This window comes from Schistocerca nitens, chromosome 1 (assembly GCF_023898315.1).
Source record: "Schistocerca nitens isolate TAMUIC-IGC-003100 chromosome 1, iqSchNite1.1, whole genome shotgun sequence".
Taxonomy (NCBI): Eukaryota; Metazoa; Arthropoda; class Insecta; order Orthoptera; family Acrididae; genus Schistocerca; species Schistocerca nitens.
Genome location: NC_064614.1, coordinates 519,420,757 through 519,433,039, shown reverse-complemented (window position 1 = coordinate 519,433,039; position 12,283 = coordinate 519,420,757). Strand labels below are relative to the sequence as shown.

The 12,283-nt window shown below is 42.0% G+C and overlaps 1 protein-coding gene across 1 annotated transcript in view; it reads right to left on the bottom strand.

Annotated features, from left to right (window-relative positions):
- Window positions 1-1,119: 1,119 nt before the first annotated feature.
- LOC126236195 (mite allergen Der f 3-like) overlaps window positions 1,120-12,283 on the bottom strand; it is a 50,892-nt gene continuing 39,728 nt past the window's right edge. The window contains exon 6 of the mRNA XM_049945305.1: window positions 1,120-1,585. Within this exon, the coding sequence (XP_049801262.1) occupies window positions 1,442-1,585 (144 nt within the window). The 3' untranslated portion in view covers window positions 1,120-1,441. The remainder of the gene's footprint in view (window positions 1,586-12,283) is intronic.

Below are 12,283 nucleotides of genomic sequence, written 5' to 3'. Positions count from 1 at the left end.
GATATGATACATCCTAAAGGACTGGTCGTGGTTCCATAGATCGGTCGATACCGCACTTGCCCACGAAGGCAAAGATCTCACGTTCAAGCCACGGTCTGGTGCACAGTTTTAATCTGGCAGGAAGTTTAAAAATAAATTTTGGTACGACGGCTTTTTCTTCAATGTCCGATCGGTTGGGAAATTAAAATCACTCTTCAAATCCGATGAAGCTTTGTGCAGTTATGTTGCACAGGGTCTCTAATATGAGTATAGATTGCATCACGCCGCACTTTTCACCTCTAGGCGCACAGTTAGCACGTAAAGATGCTTAAAACGACAGTGTCACCCGCCAAGTGCGTTATCTGGTTCTGGGGGTTACGCCTGGTTTCATGCAGTCTACAGTAACCTTCCTTGCATAACAGCGAAGCGTGGTACTGGTGCAGGAACAATGAAGCAGGTGCAACAAGGACCCTGCTGCAGCCTCTTCGATGGGAAGTATTTTATCGCACACCATACAGCGCGGACTTTGCTCCCTCTGATTCTCGTCTCGTAACTCGTATGAGCCACTCGCTATGAGAAAAGCATTTTGACACAGGCAACCAGCAGCAGACCAGCGTAGAGTATTGGTGGAAAGGGTAGGCGGCTGCCTTCTTTCAGGAGGGTATTGGATAGCTGGTAACGCGTTGTTGGTTTAAGGTCTTTGATTGCTTACTCTTGTGTTGCTCATATAGCAACGTCAAATAGCGTTAGGTTGGTTTAAGGTCTTTGATTTCTGTTGCTCATATAGCAACGTCAAACATCTTTGTCCGCTTGGCGACTTTGTTCCTGTGTGTGTTTTGAGCTTACGGGCGCACAACGCCGAGGTCATTAGCTCCCGGCGACTTTGTAGATAAATATCAATAATGTGTAGATAAATGTTGCAAATAAAACATTGCTGAATTATTGTACTAGGGTTTCCATTTCGCGACCAATCAGAGCTTAAAAAAGAAACAGTCCTCCTAGTTCTGTTGTTCAAGTATTTTGTCGTCAATCACTTTTTCGGAAATTTGTGGTAAGTAGCAGTCTTACACACTACTACTTAATCTACGAGTAACTTAAACTAACTTATGCTAAGGACAACACACACATCCACGCCCGAGGGAGGAGTCGAACCTCCGACGCGGGGAGCAGCACGAACCGTAACAGGACGCCTCAATCCACGCGGCTACCCCGCGCGGCTGTCAATCACTCTGGAAGGATTCTAGAGCTGACGTATCAGCTTTCATCTCGATTTCATTTCAGACAAAAATATTTGAAACTTGTAAGAAATTTGACAAAGCCTTGATACGAAGGACCACAGGAAAAATCTTACACCAAGTAGTAGCCCACATCGCTAAAGAAATGGAGACAAGCGGAATTCATGTTGCTCTATCTACTTGATTGTTATTGTAGGAAATGAGCAATCCTGTCAGATTTCGTGCACTCATTTCTTGTTTTCTTCGATCCAGTCGATGAAGGCGGAGACCCTGGTGTAGACGGTGGGGTAGCCCTGCAGGCCGCAGCCCTGCTGCCACGAGGCCAGCCCCACCACCTCGCCGTCCACATCCATCGGGCTGCCGGAGTCCATCTGACAATGCAAAATGAACAGCGCGAAAACTTTGCCTATTTGCTTGCATAGCAGAAGCATGATTCCATAGGATACGAAGAAAACCAATATTAATCTAACATTTATTGCGACATTTGGGACATTTACTGCAAACCGTTCTAGATGTCAGGAATATCACCGCTGCGACTGAGGCTGTTTACATACCGTGGGATCAGCCGTTGTAACCCTGTATGTGAAATCGACGTCACTATCTCCTGATATTGTGAATACTCTCCGGACTAACCCCTGAGATGCAGCGCAAGGTAGAAATGGTGTTTAGATCAATACCAAACTACGAATGGTCAAATGATTCCTAGCACAGCGTCAGCAAGAAATATTATCAGTGTTCAGTACAACTGGGTAAACCGGAGTGGGAGGTGGGACATTGTCCGAAGTCACCTGCGCGTAGCAATCCCTCTTTTGGTTCTAAATTATACATCACCGAAATAAAAGTAAATGCAAGAAACCTCTGAGGAATTAAGATTTGGGGTACTCCTACTATTACTATTAATTTATCATTCGTGATGGATATTCGGCAACTAAAATCTTCGTCACAGATATTTTGACACGACGTCATAAATCTGTCAGTGCGTGGCTCATTTGCGTAAAATGTAAATGTAGTGTGATTAGGGCCTCCCGTCGGGTAGACCTTTGGAGGGTGCAAGTCTTTCGATTTGATGCCACTTCGTCGACTTGAGGGTCGATAGGAATGAAATGGTTATGTTTAGGACGACACAAAACCCAGTCCCTGAGCGGAGAAAATCTCCGACCCAGACGGGAATCGAACCCTGGGCCTAAGGATTGACATTCTGTCGCGCCCCGACCACATAGCTGCCGGGGGGGGGGGGACACGCTCATTTGCGTTACGAAACGCTAGTGAAATAGATAAAGCCGTCATTGACTTTAGAATCGTGCTTTGTATTTTCTATGGAAAACTTCATTGTAGATCATGCCTCAGAGTTGATGGGAGAAGGAATCAGAACTGTAATTTTAAGCCATTGCGCCAGTGTTTTGCAAACATTCGTATGGTTCAGATGGTTCAAATGGCTCTAAGCACTATGGGACTTAACATCTGAGGTCATAAGTCCCCTAGACTTAGAACTACTTAAACCTAACTAACCTGAAGACATCACACACATCCATGCCCGAGGCAGGATTCGAACCTGCAACCATAGCAGCAGCGCCTTCCGGACTGAAGCGCCTTGAACCGCTCGGTCACAACGGCCGGCCATTCATATGGTATGTGGTATGTGGCGGAGGTTCCGTTGTGTAACGTGTGAGGAAGCTAAAATCGCAACTGTCAGGTATAAACATTCCGTGAATAATAACAGTCCTATTCACTTCTGATGACATCTCCCCATTACGTCTTACTGATTTCAGTTTTGCGTACTTTGTCACAGCGGAAATGAATGGAAGAATTCTCAGAAGTACGGAAACATGCTACCGGACCTGCCACTCCTGGTATATCATTCTGGACGAACCCAGCGCGCTGAGTGTCACAAGATATGTGCTGGCGGCGAAGCTGCAACGCTGCGCGCGGTCGTACGAGGGACCTCCGCTATGAAGTCAGGTTTGATTGCTCGGTTATTGCTCGGCAGTTTGCCCCGTTGGTTCCTGACGTTTGATTAAGGATCAAACATGTGTAACGCCTAATCTTAACTTTACAGCTGACGGCCGCCATTCTGCAGTTCGCCGTCCTGTGATCCAATGTTCTTACAGTATAGAGGAACGCTCACAGATGGCCTGTCACTCTACGTGACACATTTCGATTACATCAAAATGGTGAAATACATTTAGGGCTGGGAAAGGAAAAAGAGTAAACAGCCAACGAGAAGAAAAACATTCTACGAGACTGAGCGTGGAAATTGATAATCTTAAACGTGACAGGGAAGCTAGAAAGGAAGGAAGTGGATGGAGCTTATGCGAGCTCAACAGCGACGTTATCAAAGTGGAAGCCACGAAATCAGGAAAGCGAAATGTAAACGCACAATCTAGTAGCTGGAGGTCAGTGATGTGAAATGCGTACCGGAACTTGGATTTGGAGTGGCGATGTCGGGATGAAAGGCGTCCGCAAATTTAAAAATCATTTATTTACACTAAAAAAATCGAATCAAATACCACCCAGAATGGATGTGCATCTAGTTATCATTTACAAGTACGTTCATCATTCAATAGAGAAACCACATGCACATATAGCTAAAACATCAACGCAACTTCGTCAGTTCAATATCCAGTAACAATAGCTCAAGAACAAAAAATTAAACCCCTTAAGTGAATTTATTTTCAAGCAAATAAAATGCCTTCCTTGTATTTACTTAAAATATTATCAGTCTCTCAACTCTCTTGAAACGGTTGTAAAAATTCACACAAAACAATCAGGAATCATTAGCAACTACAGCCTAAAATACCGTAGCCACAAATCGGTTTTATCCGTATTAATTATTAACCACCAGAGGGAAGGGTACCAAAATATGGAATAACTAGAATTAACGTTAACTACGCTGTGCAGCAGGGTAGTAAAGAACTTACAGCAATTTGTTTGCTAGCCAGTAGGGCATAACACACTCTTTCAACAAAAGCTGTGCCCACTGGCAAATAGCGATTCAAATGCAGTTCCGTAAATTTGTATGACCACTGGCTCGCGGTGAACTAAGAAATTTAACGCATTTTCCAGTTCACTGATCTAGCCAGAAATAATGACTTTCGCAACTAATCAGCAGCAGAACCGACATGGGGCCCTAGAAGACACAGGAACTCCCTCGCTACGCGAAGTTTTGCACCGCACAGAAACTGGAGCAGATCGATACCGAACCAAGGCAGCTTGTTATTAAGAAGTCCGGCAATGAGAGCCAGTCGGTGGAGACACGGCACGCGGAGGGGACTTCCTGAGATCCCGCTATCACTCCAGGCGCTGTCGCGCGGCTGATCTGAAAGACCGGCAGTGCCTACCAGAAGGACGAGCGGCAGCCGTCTTCGCAGCGTCTCCATTGTCTGTGGGGCGCCAGGAAGTTACTCGGATAGCGCGCACGCCCCACGCTCCGATCGGCAGCGGGAGATTTGGATTCAGCGCTCGTCGTAACGGGATGGTACCGTAACAAAATGAAGAAGTTAAGGATCTCTGATCAGACAGAATATGGGATAATATTACAACAGCTGGAAATAGTGTAACGGGAGTATGACTCGTTGTGAACAGGAAGATAGGTCAGACTCATGTTCCGAAAAAAAAAAAGAAAAGCTTCAACGGTTAGAGATAGGACATTCACATTCATAGGATGTGTGCATTAATATGTTCTGTGGAAATGATTAGCATTTCAATCACATAGGCTAAGCATGTGCCCTGTTGCCTAGTAGGTATAGGGTCCGCCATGGGCACTGATAACTTGTTCCATGTGTGATGGCATCGACGCATATAAGGCGCGAATGGTGTCTTGTGATATAGCCATACATGCTGCTTCCGAAGTCATCTGTGGTGGTCGGCATTGGGTCACAGCACTGCGCCCGTTGTTTCTCCATATGTCACACATTTCCGACTGGCGACCAGTTTGGTGATTTGGCGGGCCATGGCAAAAGTCTGACAACTTGTGTCACCAAGCAGGCAAGTGTTCGTGCAGCAACATGCGGTCGGGAAGTGGCTTGCTGAAGAATGTCGTCTGGGGTGTTTTACAAAAAAGGTATGGCTACGGGTCGCAGGATGTACGTACGTGACATTGTTCGCAGCGCCCTAGACATACAACAACTGTGTTTTGTGGTAGTACACAATGCCATCCCACACCATAAGGCCTCGAGCGTTGTATGCATTGTGTGAATCCAGTCACTGTGATCCGCTCCCCCTGTATGCGCGAACCAAAATGCTGCCATAATTTTTTAAACAAGCAGAATCTGGATTCGTCCGAAAACACTGTTTGATGACTTTCCTCTCTACAGTCACGTCGTTCCATATAGGGTAGCATTCATCTCATGCTAGGTGAGGAGGACCCTACGTCATAGTAACGTAACGCTATGTCATCGTGACGTAAATGAAGCTAAATCGACTTCATGAGTACGACTATTGATCTTTGCAGTTGAACCACAGAGGTTGCACCAATAACGTAAGCAGACACGTACAATCGAAGTTACAGCAGTTGTGTGGTATGCTCATCCCTGTTGAATTACTTATTAAGCTGTAATCTCAACTATTTTGGATGTTATTGTTTGTTTCTTGATGTAATGAATGTCTGAACGAAGAACCATAACCACAACGAAAGTCAAAACAAGCGAGTAGTCATTTTTTTAAAAAATCCGATTAATTGTGCATAAATCATGTGAATAGAAACGTGAAATAGAGAGAAATTAAAGTGTTCCGTATTTTTATAAAAGCCAATGGATTGCACATAATTCTTCTGGGCAGAAATGTTAAACTGAGAAATTAATGTGGTTCCAACGATAATTCCGAATTTGGCAGGAATTTTTATTTTTCCTTCATGCTGTAGATCAGCACAGAAACTTGTGCTCTTCAGAAATAAATTATTGCGGATGATTATAATATACTGACCTGTTATAACACGTCATTATTTTTCTTTATACGTTGTATACTGTGAAAAAACAATGACATGCAAGTCACGTTTACCATCATTTTAAGCAACTGAAAGCAGTAAGTGCTGTCGCCATTTTCAGCTACTTTTTGTATGATTCTTAGGCAATATAGAAATAGCTGTAGTAATCATGCCAGACACCACCAAAATTTATACCATGTCTATTAAGAGAATAATCAAAGACAGTATTCCACTATCGCATATGAAACATCACTTAGTGCTGCTAAAAACTGTGGGCTGTTGAGGTTATTTTGTCAGGTAGCTGACCAATTGTGACAGTCACTGTTCAACATCATTTGGCAACTACTAGAAAACTTACTTTTTTTACAGTTGATACTGCTTAAATATTGACATGTGAGCAAGAATTATAGACGAAATATCATTGTTTGTTCACAGTATACAGCATATAAAATATGAAAAGTGTTATTAACAGGTTACATTATACATTATAATCATCAATAATAATTTATTTCTGAAGAGCAAAATTTTCTGAGTTGATCTGCAACATGAAGGCAAAATTAAAATTCGAGCAACATTCGAAATTATCTTTGGAACCACATTAATTGCTCGGTTTAACGTTTCTGCCCAGAAGAATTATGTACAATCCATTGGCTTTTATAAAGATATGGAACACTTTAATTTCGCCCTATTTCACGTTTCTATCCATATGATTTATGAACAGTTAATCGGATTTTTTTTTAAAAATGACTACTCGCGTTTTTTACTTTCGTTGTGGTTATGGTTCTTTCGTTCAGATATTCGTTATGTTCATGAAACAGACAATAACATCTCACATCCTTGGGATTACAGCTTATTAATTATTTCACGTTTCTGTCGACAGAATCGTGCACGATTCATGGGATTTTTTAAAAATAACTACAAACTTTTTTTTACTTTCGTTATGTTCATGAAATATCCAATAACATCCCAAATTCTTTCGATTACAGCTTAATAATTAATTATTTCATGTTTCTGTCCATATGATTTATGGGCGATTCATAGGATATAAAAAAAATTACTGCAAGCGTTTCTTTCTTTACTTTCGTTATGATTCCTTTGTTCAGACATTCATTATGTTCAAGAAACACACAATAACATCCGAAATTGTTAGAATTCCAGCTTAATAACTAATACAACTGGGATGAGCATACCACACGACTGCTGTAACTTCGTTTGTACACGTCTATTTTCATTTAGCTTTCACGTTATCGGTGGAACCTCTGTGCTACAACTGCAAAGATCGATATTCGTACTCGTGAAGCCGATGTAGGTTTATTTACGTCACGATGACGTAGCGTTACGTCACTATGACATAGGGTTCTCCTCACATAGCGTGAGATGAATGCTACCCTTGCATGTACTGTTGACGTCTGATACACTTCTACAGATTCGTCAAAGATGGGCTGAGAAGTGGACTACATGCACGTAGCCCGTACCGTAATAAACGACGACGGAGTGTCACGGTATGTTGCAATGTTCCGCTGTTTCGCCAGAGCCGAGGAGGACGCAGGTCTGTCCTGCAATGACTTTCGGATAAGGTGTCGATCTTCTCGGGGGACGGCCTGGGTAGTGCGGCCTGACCCATCTCGTCGTGTGCTACGGCCTGCAGTGAACCATTCTGCACACACCCATTGCACTGCAGAAATACTTCATCCCACACGAGCAGCAGTTTCCCGGATGGATGCATCACATTCTCTGTTGCCAATAACGCGCCCTCTTCCAAACGCACTGATTTGACGGTACGGTTCACGCATACATCTGTGAGGCATCCTGCACGTCTGGTCAAGCCATACTGATCCATTACTGTCGGTGTATGACGACAACGAGAGCCGCAGGCACAATTTACCCGTGGGTGGAATTGCGCCAAGATATTGATGTAGAACTTGAATCCCTGGGCCGATATGTTTGGGAGGCTAATCAGTTATGCAGAACATACTAATGTTCATGTCCTCTGAAAATTAACGTCCTATCTCTAGTCCTTCAAGATATTTTTTTATGAACATGAGCGTACTTTGAACAATTCATGGTAGGATTGCCCTTCAGACTTCACATTATTAAGACTGTTCTCCTCTCGAATGTCTCTTTTTCCTGAGGACTTGTACTTGTTTTCACTGACAGAAATTTTATCTTCTTCCATACGTTTGCCTCCCTTCTTCATTTTATTCTTGCACTTTGTCGTTTAAATTAAATATTCCTAATTCTTCTCGTACATTTTCCTTTGTTATCATAAGATCATTTCCTGATCAACCTTTTACATATTTCACTTCATTAGATACTACAATTGATTTTTTTAGTCCAGGATTCACTGCATAGCGCAAGACTTAGTGTCTTTCCTCGTCTTGTCCTTAAAGTTTTATTTTAAATTACACATATGTGCTGAAATTTGTTGGTTTTATTCTACACATCGTTACCGTTATTTAAGTTGATGTCGCAACCCCAATATCTAACATTTGAAATTTCGTCCAGTGTCTCACCTTGAAAGAGAAAGAAAACATCTAATCTATTTACATATAACGGCGGTGAGTTGAATGAAATGGAACTGGTTCCTAGTCAGAGGAATATGAGGTAGCATAGACAGCAGCACAAAATCATATAACGCAAGGAAGATACGTTATTACTAGGAAGGTAGGCCAGAGGTGAGTTACAGTGAGCAGTTCAGTGATAGGTTTGCTCTCGTCAGAATCGACGTCAACCAACGCCACGAACAAAAGTTCAGGTATACATGCCGACGCCACAAGCGGAATATCAAGAGATAAAGTAAGTATACTAAAATATTCAACACGCTATTCACTATGTAAAAGAGATGATAATGTAATATCCTGAGAGACTGGGAGGCGGAAATGGGGGAGGGAATAGAAGGAAGGGTTAAGGAAGTGTGTGGGCGTGGAAGGAGAAATGCGAGAAGAGAAAATCTAATTCATTTCTGTAATAGATTTCAGCTAGAAGCTATCAGAGGTTACGAATTTTCTGCACAAATGGTTTAAAGAACAGAAAGGGTGATTTGTGTAGGCTACTTAAAACAAGGGATGCGGAACACTTAATTTGGGAGAGGCTGGCGGTCTCTAGTTAGCGTCTTACAGACTGTCCTGCGTTTCCGTTAAGAATTTTCCGTATCAGTCATTGTAGTATATGTATTGCCAAGTAAGACATTAATCCTGCATGATTTTGGCGTTCATTAAGTTCTATGAAATTAACTATCTACTGTCTCACTTTCTACGTACTGGTATGCTGACGCCGGCGGATCACTTTCACTAGAAGGACTTTTACCGATTCTCAAGTTCTCTGCATGAGAATATGCAATATTTTCTAAGTTTGTTACAAACTGGAGTGGGGACTGCCTTGAAGGCATTACTTATCATCGACGTACACGGTGGTTCAGTGATAATGTGACAGACTTTCAGGTATGGTGGAGAAGCTTAAAGGTACCAATTTTAAGTAAGGAAACCTAATCCGGAAACGACAGAGTTGACAGTTATAAGCGGGAAACGTTGTGAGACCTCAGACAGTGGATCTGTGCTACTGCAAGCTCTTTGCTTTCCATATTTTGGGAGGAGGTAGTATGGATCAATGCAAGAAAAAATTATCTAGCATACGTGGGCTCTAAAATGTATGTCTTAAAAACTATGAGCATTTGTTCAGTAGAAGGGCTGTTATTTAACAACAGCAGAGTTCAGTGCTCACGGCCCTTAGGGTATTGATTTTCGAGCCCATGTTAACTGGACATGTTTTTCTTGTTTTAGTCCTCCCCAGCTATTGAATGCAAAAAACTTTCTGTAACAGATGTCATCTCTCACAAGCATCAGAGCGTTATTCGCTTGTAAGTTTCGAGTAGGTCATTTGCGAACCACGGTCCCTTACATCAAATTGATAAATTTACCGTTTTCCATTATTCCTGGAAATCAACAAGGAGTCATCCAGTGTATCTGTATGTCGTGTTACGGAAAATAGATTAATGATAATGTAAGACTAATTTCCATTTCCCCAGCACTTGGCAAGATTCCTAATCTCGCTACAACGTCCATTCAGGCTGCCGAAACATTGTTCGGCGTCCGTCCTGTTGCCACCTGTACAGTACTTCTCAACTTGAAGGGAAGTCCTGGGTGCTAATTTCTTCGAACTCTTTGCTCTCTCTGTGAAAGATTATCCCTAGTTTTGTTTTGCTTTCGTTTTTTAATAGGAGGAAAGGGGTGCGACTGTCTTGAGCTGATGCAAAATACTTAGTATGTTGAGAACGACATTCGTATGCGACTTTGCTTTCGTTCTCTCTGTCTGTGGAATGTACAGGAGTTGGACAAAAATAGGGAAAAAACGGCGAGAAATGCATGCTTGAACGTATATGCCGTTGCTAGCCAAGCCTGTAGGTTACGCCGTTGTATCTGAGAAGAGCGGCACCTGTTGCAATGTCTTCAACACGTTGCGAGTGTCAGTGGTGGTCAGAACAACGTTTTGTATGGTTGTGAATAGTTCTATGAAGTAAATTAGAACGTGGGCAAATGGTTGGTTCGCATATGGTGGGAGCTTCCGTAACCTTGGCTGACGAACTGTTTGGTATTTGAAGAGTCACCGTATCCAAGATTTATACCGCATATCGCGAAAGCGGAAAAATATCATCCGCTACGTCACAACGCGAACGAAAGTGTGTGTAGAGTGATTATAACACATGCTCATGGAAGACGATTGTAACGACACCAGCAAAAGTCATTGCCGGCCTGAATGTCATGTCGCATCGCGAACCATGTCAACACCAACAAAGCACGACTAGAACTCTGTAAGCAGGAAATTGGAAGTCGGGCAGGAATTCCATAACGACTCTTCAGTGAAGTAGTTGCCTATAACAGGAAAAGGTGGTGCCCAAGCCATAAAACTTGGAGTGCGGAGCAATGGAAAAAAATCATGTGGGTGAATGAGTCTTATCGCATACCGTTTGCAGCTTCTGACTGAATTTAAGTCGCAAGAGTGAATCATGGCGTCAGTTCAGGAATGATTTGGGTTGCCACATCGTGCTATTGCACAGACGTCATGCTTGCACTGCAAGTTCGCTCTAATGGAAAGGGTTATATGATCGTTTAGGCCGATCAGGTACATCCCATGATACAATATTTGTTCCGCAGTGGTGATGCTACGTTCCAAGACGACAAAACTCCTGTTCACACAGCTCACATCGTCCAAAACTGGTGTTGTGAGGACGAAGGTGAAGTGTCGCATCTCCCTGGTCACTACAGTGACCAGATTTCCATGTGACTGAGCCTTTGTGGACTAATATGGAGAGAAGTTCGTGTGATCGCTGTTCATCTCCCTCATTTTCACCTGAACTTGACACTATTCTGCAGGAAGAATGGCATAAGATTTTCTTGAAAACCATGCAGATCCTTTATTTATCTATTCTGGCAAGAATGGAAGCTTCTGTAAATCAGGGATGGGAAAAACCGACCGGTTGAATCCCATACCCGTATTTTAGTTCCGAATAACGGGTATTTCTCTGTATATGTTTGTTCTCAATTATAATATATTTTATTTATTTCTTACTAATAACCGAATAAAAACCCAGAATATCAATAAGCCATAACAACAGTGCAAAACTCTTTCGTTTTTAAATAAAACTTTCTAAGAAAAAGAAAGAAATTTTTATACGTAAGATTTGTCTAACTTTGAAATATTGTGTTATTACAGAAAATGTGATAAGCGGTAGGTGCTATTTTAATAAGAATATCGACAGAAACGAGCAACTAACATTTATTTATTTATTTATGTAACCTGATCAGATGTGGGCCATCAGGCCCTCTCTTAGATCGGACCAGTGTTCCACACATGCAGCATTTCACACATCAGAATTACATCATGACAATACTTTGAATAAGAAAATTAGATTACTCTAGTCGCAATATGAATATAGAGTAATGACTAAGACCTAATAAAGTAAGTACTGGCAGTATTTTTACAACAGGTGCTATACATACAAATTATGATAAAAGCAATAATAGTAACAGTAAAAAATCATATAATGATAAACATGAGGAAAATTAGCAATAGTAATGAAGATTTGTGCAGATGTACATTAATATCTTGGTGTGTAAAGTAGATGTTTACTAGTATAGCGAGTTTTGGGGGA